This window comes from Salmo salar, chromosome 03, assembly GCF_965601325.2.
Source record: "Salmo salar chromosome 03, fSalSal1, whole genome shotgun sequence".
NCBI lineage: Eukaryota > Metazoa > Chordata > Actinopteri > Salmoniformes > Salmonidae > Salmo > Salmo salar.
The window spans coordinates 25,882,455-25,900,217 of record NC_138293.1 but is presented as its reverse complement, the minus strand read 5'-3'; the positions used below and the strand labels follow the sequence as shown (position 1 = coordinate 25,900,217).

The following is a 17,763-nucleotide window of genomic DNA, read 5'->3' as shown; positions in this document are numbered from 1 at the left end:
GAGGGGGATGAGAGGGGGATGAGCGGGGGATGAGAGAGGAATGAGAGGGGGATGAGCGGGAGATGAGAGGGGGATGAGAGAGGGATGAGAGGGGGATGAGCGGGGGATGAGAGAGGGATGAGAGGGGGATGAGAGGGGGATGAGCGGCGGTGTTACAGCCTCAGGCAAGGCAAGGAGGAGAGGAAAGAAGGGGGAATGTCTACAGGAAAGAAAAAAGGGCCCTTCCAATCAAATCGAATTCCCCTTATCGCACATTGTTTGAAGATTTTATCAGGCAGGGTAATGCGGTTACACATTGAGTTTCAGCTGAGAGATTTCATTGTTTACTGATGTTGGCGGTTTTAGGGGGCGAGGCAATTGGAGGGATAGGAGGGTGCCGGGCGTAAACACTTGATGCATGTCGGGAAACTCATTTACGGCTCCCTGGCATGAAAAACAAGAGGAAAATGCAACTAGGTGGACAAGGAGAACAGACTTCTTCAAGGGCACCCAGACAGGCTCCATGTGTAGACACTTTGTAATTCCATTTACCAAACTGTTTGTGTGTGCCAGCTCCTCTCGGCTCCCCTCAGCAAACTCATAAAGTCACACCTTGCCGTTCGTTCTCTCGTCTTATTGTGCCTTGGTGTGCATTTTACATGTTATTCATTAGCTGATTGTCGTACGAGCCAATTCAATGCATTCTCATACACATGCTGTACAGGCTCATATATAAGGAATAGGGTGCCATGAGTAGTGCACTATATAAGGTATAGGGTGCCATGAGTAGTGCACTATATAAGGAATAGGGTGCCATGAGTACTACACTATATAAGTAATAGGGTGCCATGAGTAGTGCACTATATAAGGAATAGGGTGCTATTTCGAACCCATAGACCTATAGACCTATGCAGAAAATACAACTCCACTCAAGATAATATAGGCCTAAAGAACCTGCTTCTCAGGTTTCTCTTTAAAAGACGAATGATCATCTCCTTCTGCCAAAGACAAGTTCAGGGGCCTCCATTAATCTGGAAGTAAAAGTGACAGATCCTAGCGCGATACAGTTAAATGAAGTCAGCACATAATTGATGCTAATTGATCCTGTGTAAGTGCTGCTCGGCTGGCAGAATGGAGAGAGGAATGGAGAGAGGGATGGAGAGAGGGATGGAGAGAGGAAATAAATGAATTGAAAAAAAAATGTATTATGTCAGAGATTTTCGTTGTTCTGTGAGGTCTTTGTGAGGTACTTGGTGGTGGGTTATAGAACCGTACACGGTGACCGTGAGAAATTGTTCCTTTGTTCTCAACGTGACGTACTATTGTCTTTGTGATTTCAGTCAGACATTTAGAGAACCTTTGGAAGTCATCTATTTGGTTCTCTCTCTGTTTAAATCTGACCGTACAGATTATAATTAAATGTGCTGTATATATTACCTGCATAATCATTTAGAGCATGTTGACGCGCACACACACACACACACACACACACACACACACACACACACACACACACACACACACACACACACACACACACACACACACACACACACACACACACACACACACACACACACACACTCCCAGGCTGCGTAAAAGCTGAGTTAAAGGACCTAGTAGTAAAGCTGTGGTGCAGTGTGGGTAGGCAGCAGGCAGGTAGGCAGGCGCCTGTGAAGTCAGCAGTGTGTTCCGTTGCGGAGGCAGCTTTACTGGCGGCAGCTGTGCAGGGTCATAGACTCCCAGGTGAGCACACTACACAACACTACACAACGAGAGCCCTCGCCTGCCTGCCAGTCTCCACTTAGAGCACCGCTACAATGTTAACACATTTGGATTTCAAAAGGCGCTCCAGTCCTCCCCGAGAGCCTGTTAGTAAAATGTCTTTGTTCTCTGGCCAGTACATTACACATTAGGGAGCTAGCAGTGCTGAGCTCTTGTTTCAGCAGAAAACAGCAGACTGCATTGGGCTCTGTAGGAGGAGAACTGACCACAGCAGGGCTGCCTGTGTACACACACATGCACGCACGCATGCACACACACACCATGGTTACACACTCATAACAATTACTAAAATCCTCTCCATTAAAGCTATTTTAACCAAAAATGGATGTAGCGCACACTATTGCTAATATTATTGTTTAATACTACAATTTTTTAAAGTATATTCTTCCACAAAAGCCAGTGAGACAGTATCTACTGTAGCTGCAAATGTTTTTATGGACACAGATATGTAAGGCGTATAGGTTCTTTATGCATTTGGAAACAGTTCAATGAAAGAGGCCCATGCTATTTGAGTTCCGTTGTGAAACGCTGTGAAAGGGCAAACGAGTTAGTAGACAGACGACTCACAGGCCTGTGCTACCAGAGTTGTGCCAGTGGCCCTCTGTAAACTGTAGCAGCTAGCTGCTTGCCTTCATTCAGCATAGTCTGCGTCTCTTCTTTAAAGGGTGGGTTGTAAAACAACATGTAAGAAGTGTCGGGGTGAGCTCCAGAGCTGTTATACATCGCCACGTACCAACCCAGCCTCATCCGGCCCACTCAGCTAAATTCACCCCCCTCACATCCACCAATAGCCATAGCCATGCAGCATGATAGGGACTGTGCAGCCATTTGGCAGCTCTGATAAGACCGGCAGGCAGCGGAGCATGACACAACAGGATGCAACACCCCCATTCTCAATCTCCTCCTCTTCTCTCACGCTCTCTCTCTCTCTCTCCATCTCTCTCTCTCTCATTCTCAATCCCCTCTCTCTCTCTCTCTCCATCTCTCTCTCTCGCCCTCTATCTCTCTCTCTTTCTCTATCATCTCTCTTTCTCTGTCCATCTCTCTCTCATCTCTCTCTCATCTCTCTCTCTCTCTGTCTCTCTCTCTCTCTCTCTCTCTCTCTCTCTCTCTCTCTCTCTCTCTCTCTCTCTCTCTCTCTCTCTCTCTCTCTCTCTCTCTCTCTCTCCCTCTCTCTCTCCATCAGGCTGCAGTCTTGCTCTCATGCTCTCATTTCACCATCTGTCGTCTAATCGGCTGTCTCAATTTCTCATAACACCTCTTATCATTGATTTTAAGGAAAGGGGTTAAGTGATGGGAATACTTTAGATAATTACAGTTTGCCTGGCCGGCATGTTGTGGTGGAGGAGGGAGTCAGGTGATTGTGCCTGAGTGTGTCCCAAATGGCACCCTATTCCCCATTTCGGGTACTACTTTTAACCATGGCCCATAGGATTCTGTTCAAAAGAAGTGCTCTACATAGGGAATAGGGTGCGATTTGGGATGCAGACACTGTGTGGCATTAGTCGTGTCTTGGAGACGAGTGGAGAGGACTCGGGCTGGTTAAGTGGAGTGGCCTGATAAAGGTAAACGGTGGCAGAGATTAAAAGGAGAGATTGGGAGCCAGGCAGTGAGGCAGGGTGGGATAGGAGGAGAAGATGAGATGATCCATCTTGGCGCATTAGAAGAGATCAGGCCAGCACTCAATCAGAACCGTCAGGTCACAGCGAGCGGAGGCAGCAGCCTCTTCCTTCCTTCCCCTGGTCGTGTGGCATTTTGGTGAGGAATCTCAGTACTAAAAAGTTCTGTCAGGCCTATTTCCTTGTTATTGCCTCCCTCCTCCCTCCTTACCGTCTTCCTCCCTCGTTCCCTCTCTCCCTGCCTGCCTCAGCGTCCCCTTCGCTCCCACAGATTAAACGGAGGAGTCACCCCCCCCCCCCAGAGCTAAGGGCATCCCGCATTAATCATCTTTAACGCGCTGACAAGTGCCGCGTGCATAACCCCCTCCTTCCCCAGGATTTATCTCTCTGTCGACCAATTCCCATCACTCACTGCCCTGAGGGAAAGAGAGGGACAGAGAGAGAAAGAGGGGGGTTGAGAATGAGAGAGGTTGAGAGAAAGGGATAGAGAGAGAACTAGGAACTGACAAGAGGACGAGGGGTAGAGCGATGGGGATAAAGTGAGAGAGAGAGAGGGAGAGAAAGCAGAGGGGAAAGGGTCAATGAGGCAGCCACAGTACAGCATCAGAGGAGAACAAGAGAGAGACCAATAGACAGAAAGGGGGGGGGGCAGATTCAGTACCCAGATGTGGATGTGTAGAGAGGGAGGGACCACTAGGTCCACCTGCCTCTGCCTCTGTCTCTGTCTATCTGGGATTGCTCCCTCTCTGTTTCACTGTTCCTCGTGGCCCATGATTAATCACCCGCTGTCTGCCTTTAGTCAATCCTCTCTGGGGAGGACGTGGACACTAGGCTGGGGGGCTGCAGCCACACACACAGCCACACATAATGGGCCTGTCTATAGGAAACACATTAGGCCCCCAACACACACGGTGTGCGCTGGGCCCTTATTGATGTTGCCCGTGACAGATCAGGAAAACGTTGAACATGTGACATCATAGGTGAGATTGAAAGATTACCACAGGGGGATAAGAGATGGGCTGTTGTCAGGGGCTGAGATTGGACAGACAAATACATTATTTGGAACTTGCACAAACATTTGGAACTCGCAGCAAATGTCTTTTTGCAAGTTCAAACAGTGTGGCAAAAATAGACAAACATTAACCAAGCAACAGACAATACATCCAACTATCTTCTTCAAATTCTCACTTTAACACCCACCCACAATAACATAGGGAGAGATACAGAGAGAGAGACAGAGAGAGAGAGACAGTGAGAGAGAGAGAGAGACAGAGAGAGAGACAGAGAGAGAGAGAGACAGAGAGAGAGACAGAGAGAGAGAGAGAGACAGAGAGAGTTAGAGAGAGAGAGAGAGACAGAGAGAGAGACAGAGAGAGAGACAGAGAGAGACAGAGAGAGAGAGAGAGACAGAGAGAGAGACAGAGAGAGAGAGAGAGAGACAGAGAGAGAGAGAGACAGAGAGAGAGAGAGAGACAGAGAGAGAGAGAGACAGAGAGAGAGAGAGAGAGAGAGACAGAGAGAGACAGAGAGAGAGAGACAGACAGAGAGAGAGAGAGCGATCACCCCTGCTCTAAGGCTGATGTTTATCTGTCAGCAGGTTGACAGATAGGCACGTCAGCTTGTTTTTCATTAGACTGACTGCTCTCTGGCTGCTCTCTCTCTCTCTCTTTCTTTCTCTCTCTCTCTCTCTCTCTCTGGCTCCCTGGTGAAATGACAGCACAGCTAGGGCCAAAATTCCATCTGTCCGTTCCAGGCCCGCTCACAGAGAAGGGAGGAGTTTCTCACAACACAGCCCCCGGACAGAGACACTTCAGACAATCACACTACTACCCCTAAGTCAGTGGAGGCTGCTGAGGGGAGGATGGCTCAAATACATGGAAACCATGTGTTTGATGTATTTGATACCTTTCCACCTATTCCGCTCCAGCCACTACCACGAGTCCGTCCTCCCCAATTAAGGTTCCACCAACCTCCTGTGCCCTAAATCCTGGAGCATCTGCCCCATCATGCTCATGGTGACTCTGTGGGATGGAAGAACTAACATAGTTCAGTCATACATCTGTTGTAATTATCACTAAACAAATAAGCTTTAAGCTAATGGGACCTTAAATCTTACCTACATGTTTTCTTACTTGTAAAATGCACTACAAGTCTGGCAATATAATTCATGCAGTTATTTTGAACGCCCCGAAATGTGCAGAACTTATACAATTGACAAATTCAGACTTTTCCTGGCGTGTTAAAATGGTAGTCAGTGCTGTGAGGCTTGGGCCCTGCAGTCTGTCCTGGCCACTGTCACAGTGCCTGCTACCTACATGCCCTCAGGGAGCCCTGTCTCTGTCACTGTCTACCCACACCACACCACACCACACCACGGCTGCAGAGATCAAACAGCTCTCTCCTCTCTGAGCTTAGGTTATGTATCTAAGGTTAGGTGGTGTTTGTGTGTGTGTGTGTGTGTGTGTGACAGGTGACAGGTGACACGGAGGTGGTTAAGGGGCCGACAGGTCCTCGCTGCAGTGATCAGGACTCCATTACTAAACCCATTGATTGTGTAGGGATGAATTAAAGGGTCTGACTCGAGAAGCAAGGGGCCACACAACCACACAGACTTCCATTGTCCTCAGACAGACAGGGAGTCTAGACCACCGCATAGCCTGTCTACCTCTTCCCACACAAACAGCACCAGAATAACGGCTGTTCTCCTCTGGAGCACACATACCTCTATTGCTATTTGTAGCATATTTAACTTTCTGTTTTAAAAAATCCAGACATTAAAAGCCTACACTGTCTGACAAAATGACCGTTGATGTTACATTGTAGCATTGTCACTTGCACAATTGTCACAGAACTGAAAGCCTACAGTCAAACAAACAAAAAAGTGAGGTTATTTACAATGAGCTAAACGTACATTTAAAACAGCATATGAAGAAGCCCATCGCCCCCAAAAAACTCTAAATCAACCATGGACAATAAAGTCCAGTGACGTGTTTTCTCGATGCAATCGCCCACAGAATTGAAAGCACTTTATCAGCAACAGAATGGGATTGGATCTTTCTTTGTGTACTGTTGCGGACCGTGATTGCTTTGGCATGACTCAAATGATCTTGTCAGGGCAATAAAGCTGACCACTGCTTAGTGGAGAGAAGTGAGAGGTAACGAAGACATGTGGCAAAGAGGAGAGAGACAGGTACAAAGACTGCAGGAGATGAAAGAGAGACAAATAGAGACAAAGGAAGAGAGGAATGGATAGAAACAGAGGAAGAGAAGAAAGAAATAGAAAAAAGGGAGAGAAAGAATGGAAAGAAATAGATGGAGGACAAGCAGAGCGAGGGAAAATGAAAAGGTAGTGGCAGAAAATGAGAAATACATGTGCAGGGATGCAGCGGGCGGGAGAGTGAAGGAGCTGAGAGAAACACAGACACGCAGAATTGTAATCGATTACCTATTTTTCAAAGTCACTTAAAGTGTCCAGAGTGTGGGGCTGTTAAGTAGTAGTGCTGGGGAATAGGAGTTGAGTATGCGCCGGCACGCTTGACTGGGAGACAGGCGGGGAGGAAGGGGGTTAGGCTGAGAGCCACAGAGTGTGTGTGTGTGTGGTGTGTGTGTGTGTGTGTGTGTGTGGTGTGTGTGTGTGTGTGTGTGTGTGTGTGTGTGTGTGTGTGTGTGTGTGTGTGTGTGTGTGTGTGTGTGTGTGTGTGTGTTCAACAGTAGAGATGCATGCTAACATTGTCCCTGCTAGCTCCTTACTGATGAGTCTGTACTCTTGCAGGAAATAGTTGTGACAGGCCAATATCTGGGCAGGGATATTGGCCCCTGGAGGGCCCCTGGCTGCAGTATGCTGCTCTGCTCTGTGTTTATGTGTGTGTTGTGTTGGAGGGAGGTGAGACTGATCCATCACCAGCTCAAACAGGGTAGCAGCACATCACATCACTAGACAAATACAACACTGCCCTCTGAAGTCAAGGACACAGATATTCTGGGCTTAAGGATTTATACTGAGCACAGAGCAGAGCGCTATGGCTTAATAATGTTTAAGACTATAGACGTTATAGCCCAGATCTGCTGCCCTGTTCCTAGGTTACCTCCCAGGTAATAGCCCTGTCCAACTGCATTTGTATACAATGGACGAGACGCTTGTTGAGGACAGGGTCCTCAGAGTCAAGCACACAAACAGGCAGGACCAAGAAAACCTGCCTGTTTGTGTGTGTGTGTTTGTGTGTTTGTGTTGAACCTTAGGGATGTTATTTGTCTGACTGTAGCACCTATTTTATTTTGGCACAATTCTGTTACCTCAAACCCCAAAACCGTTTAGCTGTCTTCCTCTCAGTAAAACCCTGATGTCACAGCGTTCAGACTTGGCGTTAAGGGGGCAGATAAGGATAAGAGTGTACAGGGCAGACAGACAGGGAGGGCAGGGGGGACAGGGGGACAGTGTATGTCGCCCGCCACCCATCCACCCTCTTGCCTGCCTGTACCTACACTGTTGTCGCCCTGACACCCCGCCCCAACAGGATATCCTGTGTCAGGGTAGGCCCATTGTTCCTGGTCTAAGAATAGACCTGTCTGATTGGCCGACACGGGATCCAAAACAGCAAAGACAGAATGTGTGTCCCAAATGGCACCCTATTTCCTATATAGTGGACTTCTTCTGACCAGGGTCCTGGGTCCAGGGGTATTGCACTATATAAGGAATAGGGTACCATATGGGAATCAGAAAGACAGCAGCAGAGAGCGAGGAGGAAGTCCCCTTCATCCAGAGGAGATATTTTTACTAGGAGACGCTTTTAGCCCAGACGTCTCCTCTATATCTAGATTATACAAACACACACTCAGAACTCATAATACACTCCTGTTTCCACACACACACACACACACACACACACACACACACACACACACACACACACACACACACACACACACACACACACACACACACACACACACACACACACACACACTGTCACACAAAGACAATGAACTGGCTCATTACATCATATAGACTACTGTATGTCCTTCAAGCCGTTATTTGACTTCTCTGGGTTTTAAACATGTGTGCATGAGTACAGTGTGCCTTTGCTGTGATATGGTTGAAATGACGTAGAGCCAGAATGTGATCCATGGAGTGTGGCTGGGCTCAATCAGTCGCTCACTCTGTTAGTGTTAATGAGGTAACTGGAGACATGCGTTAGGGCCCAGCGATTCTCAGTCCAGGAAAGTGAAATCTGAGGCACTTAATCCTGCTGCCCCATCCATCCCTCCCTCCCTCCCGCTTGCCTGAGGGACACAGCCCTGTGGACAGATCTCATCCTAGCTTCCCTTGATGTCTCTCTTCCTCCCCTCTTTCTCCCTCTCTCTTTCTCTCCATCTTCCCTTCCTCCTCTCTATGTCTGTCTTTCCCCATCTCTCTCTCTCTCTCTCTCTCTCTCTCTCTCTCCCTCCCTCCCTCCAGGTAAGAAGAAGGTGTCTCTGTATGACAGCCAGACGCCCATCTGTCCTATCTGCCAGGTGCTGCTGCGTCCAGGAGAGCTGCAGGACCACATGGAGCAGGAGATGGAGCGCCTCACCCACATGCACCTCAGGTCAGACCCCTGCCATGTTCCACCACACAGAGGGGGTACAGCTGTACTCCTGGACCCCTAGATTACACCACTAGGGACATCCCCTCACTCCCTGTCCACTCCTCTCTAATCCACAGTTCACCACCACAGCCATGGCATCAGAGTGATACCTGCACCTCTGGGACCATTACACTCTGTAGGGATAGAGCTGAATCACTCACTCAACTAGGTTTTCACATCTGCATCATTTGTTATGGCAGGAAGGGGCCATGTAGATGACAGTTCTTCCATGTCTCTACTGAGGGTACACTCTTAGAAGAAAAGGTGCTGTATAATGGTTCTTTGGCTGTCCCCATAGGAGAACCCTTTGAAGAACCCCTTTCCGCAGAGGGTTCTACATGGAACTCAAAAAGGTTCTCCTATGGGGACAGAGGAAGAACCCCTTTTGAAACCATTTTCTCTAAGAGGGTACACTAGTACTGTTTAGTCGTCAGCTTTGGATAAGCTTTTGGAGAGACAAGAGCCCCTCTCCAGTCCCTGGTATTCCCCCTAATACTGCAGTGATACCTGGGTTTTTGGAGAGACAAGAGCCCCTCTCCAGCCCCTGGTATTCCCCCTAATACTGCAGTGATACCTGGGTTTTTGGAGAGACAAGAGCCCCTCTCCAGCCCCTGGTATTCCCCCTAATACTGCAGTGATACCTGGGTTTTTGGAGAGACAAGAGCCCCTCTCCAGCCCCTGGTATTCCCCCTAATACTGCAGTGATACCTGGGTTTTTGGAGGACTTGGTTAGCCAGGAAAACAAATCAACTGCAGAAAGCCCTGACAGATGTTCATTCATCTCCTGGCCTTTGACAGAGCTTGTCCATGGTAAGGTAAGTATGGGAGTAGATAAGAGAGATCTGGAGGTAGACGTACACTATCAATGCCATTCTTACTGACTGTGGAGGCTTCAACTAGAGAAAGCAGAGAGATAGCGGTTCACTTCAATAGTCACCCTGTGTTGCGTCCAAAATGGCACCCTATTTACTATATAGTGCACCAATGTACTTTTTACCAATGCCCTACTTTTGACTAAGGCCCATTAGGGCTCTGGTTAGTGCACTATATAGGGAATAGGGTGCCATTTGAAATGCAGCTCCAGGTTTACAGTTGGATAAATCAAACCATTAACCCTTCAGATGGGAGGCTGCCATTTGAAATCATATTTCACCTTAATCCCGTGACCGAGCGATCCTTACCCACCCTGCATTATAGCAACACCTATTAACCCACCCAAGGCAAAGCGCTAGGAGCCTCAGTCCTTCACTCCTCATGGAAACCAAAGCTTGTTGACGTAGGGCCTGCATGCCCTCCTCCACTAGCTATCTGAATGAATAATCCCTGTCACCTGCAGTAGTACATGTGTAACGCATAGCACCAGTGGCATGTTCCCCACTGTGCTCTCTCAGTGTGTGTGTGTGTGTGTGTGTGTGTGTGTGTGTGTGTGTGTGTGTGTGTGTGTGTGTGTGTGTGTGTGTGTGTGTGTGTGTGTGTGTGTGTGTGTGTGTGTGTGTGTGTGTGTGTGTGTGTGTTGTGTGTGTGTGTGTGTGTGTTCTCCAGACTCCTGACTGAGTGTTATCCATCATGCAGCAGTGAGGAGTTATCATTTAATAATTAATAAAGGGCAGCGGGCCACCCTCTCCTCCAACCCCTCTTCTGCGGACACGGGGAGCCTGCCTGGAGGGCCCTAGTGGTTGATGTCAGCGGTTATTTAAAGAAATGGCGTCATCCTTCCTGGTTTGTCAGGGGCGGACACTGCTGAGCGTCACGGCCCGGTGATTTAGCCTCGCCTGCACCAGTCCCATTAACCCCATTGCGGTTGCCATGTGAATTATGCCTGGATATACCCCGGCAATGCACCGCCGTTTAGTCTTGATTTAAGGAAAATGGGGGAGGGGTAGGAGAGGTCTTCATAGAGGAAGAGGGGGCACCAAGAGAGAGGGAGAGGGAGAGAGAGGAGAGGGAGAGGGGGAGAGGGAGGGAGGGAGGGAGGGAGGGAGGGAGGGAGGGAGGGAGGGAGGGAGGGAGGGGAGGGAGGGAGGGAGGGAGGGAGGGAGGGAGGGAGGGAGAGAAAGAGAGAGAGGGGAGAGGGAGAGAGAGAGAGAGAAAGAGAGAGAGAGGGAGAGAGCGAGAGAGAGAGGGGGAGAGAGAGAGAGGTAGAGAGAGGGGGGGAGAGGGAGAGAGAGAGAGGAGAGAGAGAGAGAGAGAGAGAGAGAGGGGGAGAGGGAGAGGGAGAGGGAGAGAGAGGGGAGAGGGGGGGAGAGAGAGAGAGAGAGAGAGAGAGAGAGAGAGAGAGAGCGAGGGGAGAGGGGGAGAGTGTCTAGTGCAAAATGTCCTTGCTCCCGGCTACCAGTCCAAGTTCTATGTTTAGCTCCAATACAATCACTGCTGGGCTTAATGGGAGAAATGATTTCCGTTAGATGATGAATCTCCGTTCAGACCGTGTTGGAGCTTTAATCTTTTTGTGTCTGTGTGAAAAGCGACGTCGGGTAATGGGGTTAGCTAAACTGGTCAGTTAGCTTTTCATAATTTCATTAATGTCTCTCACTGTATCGCCAAAAAGTATTTTCAAGATGGATGGTGATCCCTACCTCTGTGTAAACCCTTTTCTACTCTGCCACAATGCCCCTAGCCTGTGGAAGCCCATACAGACGTTGGATTAGAAGGCTATGATAGGACTTCCAGACCCATCCACTCATCTGTAAAGAGTATAGTATGTCCTTACGACAGCAGGGAGGTCCTCCGGCTTCCATCTCTCTCTCTCTCTCTCTCTCTCTCTCTCTCTCTCTCTCCCTCTCTCTGTCTCTCTCTCTCTCCCTCTCTCTCTCTCTCTCTCTCTCTCTCTCTCTCTCTCTCTCTCTGTCTCTCTCTCTCTCTCTCTCTCTCTCTCCTCTCTCTGCCCCTCTGCCTCGCTCTCTCTTTGCCTCTTTCTTTCCCTCTCATTTTCTCTCCCTCTCTCCTTCTTGCTCGCTCCCTCCCTCCCTCCCTCCCTTCATCCATCTCTCTCTCTCTCTCTCTCTCTCTCCCTCTCTCTCTCTCGCTCTCTCACCCCACTCTGCTGTCCCATTCCTCCTGCTCTGCCACAGTTGCCGGGTGAGGCACCATCGTTACATTGGCGCACAGATCATTGGAAGTGACATGGTGAATTTGTGGCAATTTGTAGTAAATCTCCCTTTAATGATAGCGTTTCATTTTGCACCAAATGAGGCTAGAGTGCATGTAAAATGGAGGAGGCTGTTTAAGATGTAGCATTAGGCAGATGGTGTGGGCCCGTCAGGGGCCCAGGAGGGGCCCTGAGTGGATGTGTGTGAGATTGGGACTAGCTGCCAGAGCCGCTGGCTCCCTAGTGGCCTTGGCCGATGGGGCCGCCTCGCCTCTCTCATCCTTTTCCTCCACTCCTCATGTATGGACATGGAAATCTATCATGCCCTTTACACATCAGCCTGCTCACAGGGGCAGAGCAATCTACATATCCCTCCACCCCACCACCCATCCCCTCCACATAATCAATTTGCCTCCAACGGAGCGAGCTAGAGCTGGGTGGCGAACGACACGAATAGCGAAAAGCAATCTTTATCTCGAGCTTACAACCCCTTCCCCCTGACTGGAACTCTGACCATTTTCATCCTTCTTTCTTTCTTTCTTTCTTTCTTTCTTTCTTTCTTTCTTTCTTTCTTTCTTTCTTTCTTTCTTTCTTTCTTTCTTTCTTTCTTTCTTTCTTTCTTTCTTTCTTTCTTTCTTTCTTTCTTTCTTTCTTTCTATCTTTCTTTCTTTCTTTCTTTCTCCTTCCCTTTCTCTCTCTCTCTCTCTCTCTCTCTCTCTCTCTCTCTCTCCTTCCCTCTTTCTCGCTCCCTTTCTTTTTTTAACTTGGTTTCAGTGGGATGTGTTTGGATAGGTCTGGGGAGAGGAGGAGCAGAGGCGGTGTAGGGGTTATTGTAAAGGCATCCTATCAGGCCCCTATAGCCAACTGACCGTTGCTAACCCTACCAACCAACAGTCTAGGAGATGAAAGCTTAGCATTCTGCCAGAGCTGTCAAAGAGTGATTAAAATCATGTGCGGAAATATCAAACATATTCAGTTCACATGAACTTCTACTGCTTTTATGGAGATTTATATGTCTGGAAAAAGATCCCTTTTCTTTGGTAAATCTGCTACACTATTCACATTTATCATTAACAAAACACATTTCAACTCTTGTTTCGGCAACCTCTCTTTCTCCCCTTTTCCCTCCATCTCTTGTCTATTTTCTCTCCTTGCTTTGTTCCTCATTTCAAAACGATGTCATTGGTTTGACATGACAGGCTGGAAGCTTTTTGCCCGAGCGTTGACATCAAAATTCATTGAAATGGGCACGTGTGAAGAAGCCGCAAGAAGCTGCACCTGCACTCCTTCCCCATCCACCCCTCTCTCTTTCTGTCTTCTTTCATCTCTCCTCTCTCCCCTCCCTCTCTCTCTCTCCTTTCTGTCACCTCACTGTCACTGACAACAGCACCCCAATGTTGAATCTCCTTGTTGTCGCTCCCCATCTGGTGCCAGCCACCAACAACAAGTCAGCTTTTGTTATTATTTCTATGGAGTTTTAAGGTAATAAAGGGAAAAACAGAAACGCTCGACATTCAGGAAATAGATACTGTACCCTGCATTACACGGTGCCTGAGTATGTAACTACTGTTTATTCTTTTTGTCAGTACTCTTCCTTCCGAGTCCTTCCAAGTGTACAATACCCACAAATACAACTTTTCCACAATGCTTGTGTAGGCTCCTACTAGGCCTAGTCTTTAAACGAATCAGACATGGCCTGTGTTAGTAAGTGCCATACTCCCACTCCGTCTCCACACCCCCTCCCGGTGGGTCTCTCTGCATGGCCAGTGTGGCCGGGGTCTCTCTTCCAGATTGATGGTGCAGTACATTAGTTACAGTGCTCTGAAAGCAGTAGGTTCTCCTGTCCTGTCTGTCGGACCAGAGTGGAGGGATGAGTGTGACACAGCCAGCACAGAAACAGATAGAGACACAGCCCAAACAATGGCACAGCCCTCCCTACCTGCCTGTTTCACTGCCTGCCTGCCTGGCTGGTGGATTTATGATGGCGGTGAGTGCGTTTATTATCTCACAAACAGCACAGAGCCCGTGTGGCGATTTATCCCCTTTCAAGGTCCATCCCTGATTTGTGTTGGCAGATCAATCACGAGTGCCTCCACAGAGGGGCTAGGGGAGGGGACAAGGCTTATTACCTGAAAAGGGAGGCAGGACGAGTGGTTGAACCCACCCTCACTTGCCATTCATTACACCCATCTCTGGTTGCCTAACCGACCGGAACCTCAACCAATGGCCACGTTAGGATTTTTATCAGGAAGATAAGTATTTCTTTTTTCTGAGATTTGATTGAAAATCAACTCATCTCTACTTCTTGTTTACCTTAGTTGGTCCCCTTAGTTTCCTTGATTCCTTCCTGTAACACCTCGTCTGTAACCTCCTGTATGAGCCCCCCTCCCCCCCCCCTCCCCTCTCTAGCCGTCCACTCCGGGGACACGCTCGCCTGACAAATCACGTTGTCAGATTAGGACCTGGGCAAATTCAATTTCAGCGCCTTGCCAAAGCCGCTCTGAATCTGGGGCTGCGCATGGGACACAAAGCAAACATGACAAGGGTGACTTTTTTGTCACTTCGACCTGGCGCATCATTTGTGAGGCTCATAAAAATGTATCCATGTCGCAGTGAAAGGAGAAGATAGGGAGGAGGAGCGAAATAAAGCAAGACTGAAATGGAGAGCAAGAGGGTGAAGGAGGAAGAGAAGCCAGACAGGGAAAGTAACAAAATAGAAGAAAATAAAATGAATGCCAAGAGGAGAGCCCCAGCCAACCTATTTATGCACAGGGTGGAGGAGAGGGAATGATGAATATTCATGCACAGGGTGGAGGAGAGGGAATGATGAATATTCATGCACAGGGTGGAGGAGAGGGAATGATGAATATTCATGCACAGGGTGGAGGAGAGGGAATGATGAATATTCATGCACAGGGTGGAGGAGAGGGAATGATGAATATTCATGCACAGGGTGGAGGAGAGGGAATGATGAATATTCATGCACAGGGTGGAGGAGAGGGAATGATGAATATTCATGCACAGGGTGGAGGAGAGGGAATGAGGAATATTCATGTCTCAGGGAGGAGGAGAGGGAATTATGAATATTCATGCACAGGGTGGAGGAGAGGGAATTATGAATATTCATGCACAGGGTGGTGAGAGGGAATTATGAATATTCATGCACAGGGTGGAGGAGAGGGAATGATGAATATTCATGCACAGGGAGGAGGAGAGGGAATGATGAATATTCATGCACAGGGAGGAGGAGAGGGAATGATGAATATTCATGTCTCAGGGTGGAGGAGAGGGAATGAGGAATATTCATGTCTCAGGGTGGAGGAGAAGGAATGAGGAATATTCATGTCTCAGGGTGGAGGAGAGGGAATGAGGAATATTCATGTCTCAGGGAGGAGGAGAGGGAATGAGGAATATTCATGTCTCAGGGAGGAGGAGAGGGAATGAGGAATATTCATGCACAGGGAGGAGGAGAGGGAATGATGAATATTCATGTCTCAGGGTGGAGGAGAGGGAATGAGGAATATTCATGTCTCAGGGTGGAGGAGAGGGAATGAGGAATATTCATGTCTCAGGGAGGAGGAGAGGGAATGAGGAATATTCATGCACAGGGAGGAGGAGAGGGAATGATGAATATTCATGTCTCAGGGTGGAGGAGAGGGAATGAGGAATATTCATGCACAGGGAGGAGGAGAGGGAATGATGAATATTCATGTCTCAGGGTGGAGGAGAGGGAATGAGGAATATTCATGTCTCAGGGTGGAGGAGAGGGAATGAGGAATATTCATGTCTCAGGGAGGAGGAGAGGGAATGATGAATATTCATGTCTCAGGGTGGAGGAGAGGGAATGAGGAATATTCATGTCTCAGGGAGGAGGAGAGGGAATGATGAATATTCATGTCTCAGGGTGGAGGAGAGGGAATGAGGAATATTCATGTCTCAGGGTGGAGGAGAGGGAATGAGGAATCTTCATGTCTCAGGGAGGAGGAGAGGGAATGAGGAATATTCATGTCTCAGGGAGAGGTCTGATTTGATATGTCTCTCCCCATTGTCGACGAATGCTTTAGCCGGCCCGTTTAATATTTCCGGTCTTGTAATCAGTCATCTTCAATCCGCAATGTCGATGAGGCTGTGATTTGATGTAGCCCCCGCTGGTCAGACTCTGGGGAGAGCAGCCCCCCCCTCTCTCTACCTCCCCCCTTTCTCTCCATCTCTCTTTCCTCTCCTCCGCCTCTTTAATACAATGTTTACAAGCCAGCGAATTGTCCTCAACATATTTCAAAGTCCTAAGTGCCTGGGGCGTTTCACTGACAAATCAAATAACAGCAAAATCATTTATTTCCTGCTCCTGCCACTGGCTCTGCAACGGCGGTTAGGAAAGGAGGAGAGGAGGAGAGGGGGTTAAGGGGTGGATTGGAGCATCCAAGAGAATGATTACTTCAATAAAAAAAATTATATCCCAAATCTGCTTAGCAGTCGTACTTTGAGCTGTAATTGTTTCAAATACAGCATGGCCCAAGGGTGGGCAGATTGAGTGGCACTGGGGGAGAAAGGGGAGGGAAGGCGGGTTTGAATCTTGCAGACGATTAAAAGTGTGATTTGTGTTTCTCGATGACTGACTGACCATTTGAGCTGTCCCCTGGGTATTGCATTTTGTCTGAGTGAGTGAGGGGAGAAACAGTGCTGTCTTTCTGTCTGTGTGACTTTAAGCAGAATTGAGTGTTGAAAGAGGGGCGTCATCTGCACAGAGACAGAGGACCGAGGTGTCACCTGAGGGGATACTGAGAAGAATATCACTTATATTAGGACAGACGCAGACATACAGAGAGAGAGGCGTAAGAACATCCTAGAAAGACATGTGACCTCAATCAGAAACATATCTATCTCGAAGTGCACCTCCCATTTGAATGGAAACGCCCAAACCCACCCAAACCCACCAATAACCTGTTTAACTCGGTCTCCCTCTTTCCTCCTACAGTAAGAACCCATCACACGGACACAAGGACGGCAGTGTGGTTCCAGGAACTCCTAAGGTAAGAGGACCTCAGAGACGTTCATGATAAACCAGCAGAATCTCTCTCAGACTCCACAGCCCCAATAAGACCATCATCGTTCCACTGACCAGCTCCCTTACCAGAACAATCTTCCTCTGAACTATCTGAGCCTTATTAGGCTACTGTACTTTCGGTCTAGATCTCTGTTCCACTGGGAGGACACCAGCGGAGCTCGACAAGGCAGTGTCTTAAGGAGAGGTATAGCAGGATCCTCCGGAAGGAAGGCTGTTAAGCTAGCTACTACTGTATCAGCAGAGTGTCCGTGCTCCAGCAGGCAGTGGAGAGGGGAATGGAGGAAGCTGCCATAGATGCACTTCCTATGTTTCATGGCTGTCTGAGTCCTCATTAAAAAGCAGATCCAATAGACCCTGGACAGAGCAGTTTGTGTGAACACCCAATAAGAACCAACGGATAGGGAGACAAAGGACTCTGTAAGACCAAGGACTTTAAAAGGGACTCTAGCTGGGTCTATCTCCTCAGTAGAACGCAGTGTTTCAAAGTGTTCACTTTGAGACTCACTTCAAGCCACATAGCAGCCCTGTAGTCCGCTGGGACAGGGTATGTCTCTCTTATGTTAATAAGAGGTTTCATTCATGTTCTCTCAATGTTGCCACATTTAG

At 48.4% G+C, this 17,763-nt stretch overlaps 1 protein-coding gene across 5 annotated transcripts in view; it reads left to right on the top strand.

Annotated features, from left to right (window-relative positions):
* The window catches only part of LOC106599374 (E3 ubiquitin-protein ligase RNF220), a 192,004-nt gene that overhangs the window by 134,127 nt on the left and 40,114 nt on the right, over positions 1 to 17,763 (top strand). For all 5 annotated transcript variants that reach the window (XM_014190580.3, XM_014190578.3, XM_014190577.3 and 2 more), the window contains exons 3-4: positions 8,839 to 8,968; positions 17,068 to 17,122. In XM_014190580.3, coding sequence (XP_014046055.1) covers positions 8,839 to 8,968; positions 17,068 to 17,122 — 185 coding nt within the window. The remainder of the gene's footprint in view (positions 1 to 8,838; positions 8,969 to 17,067; positions 17,123 to 17,763) is intronic.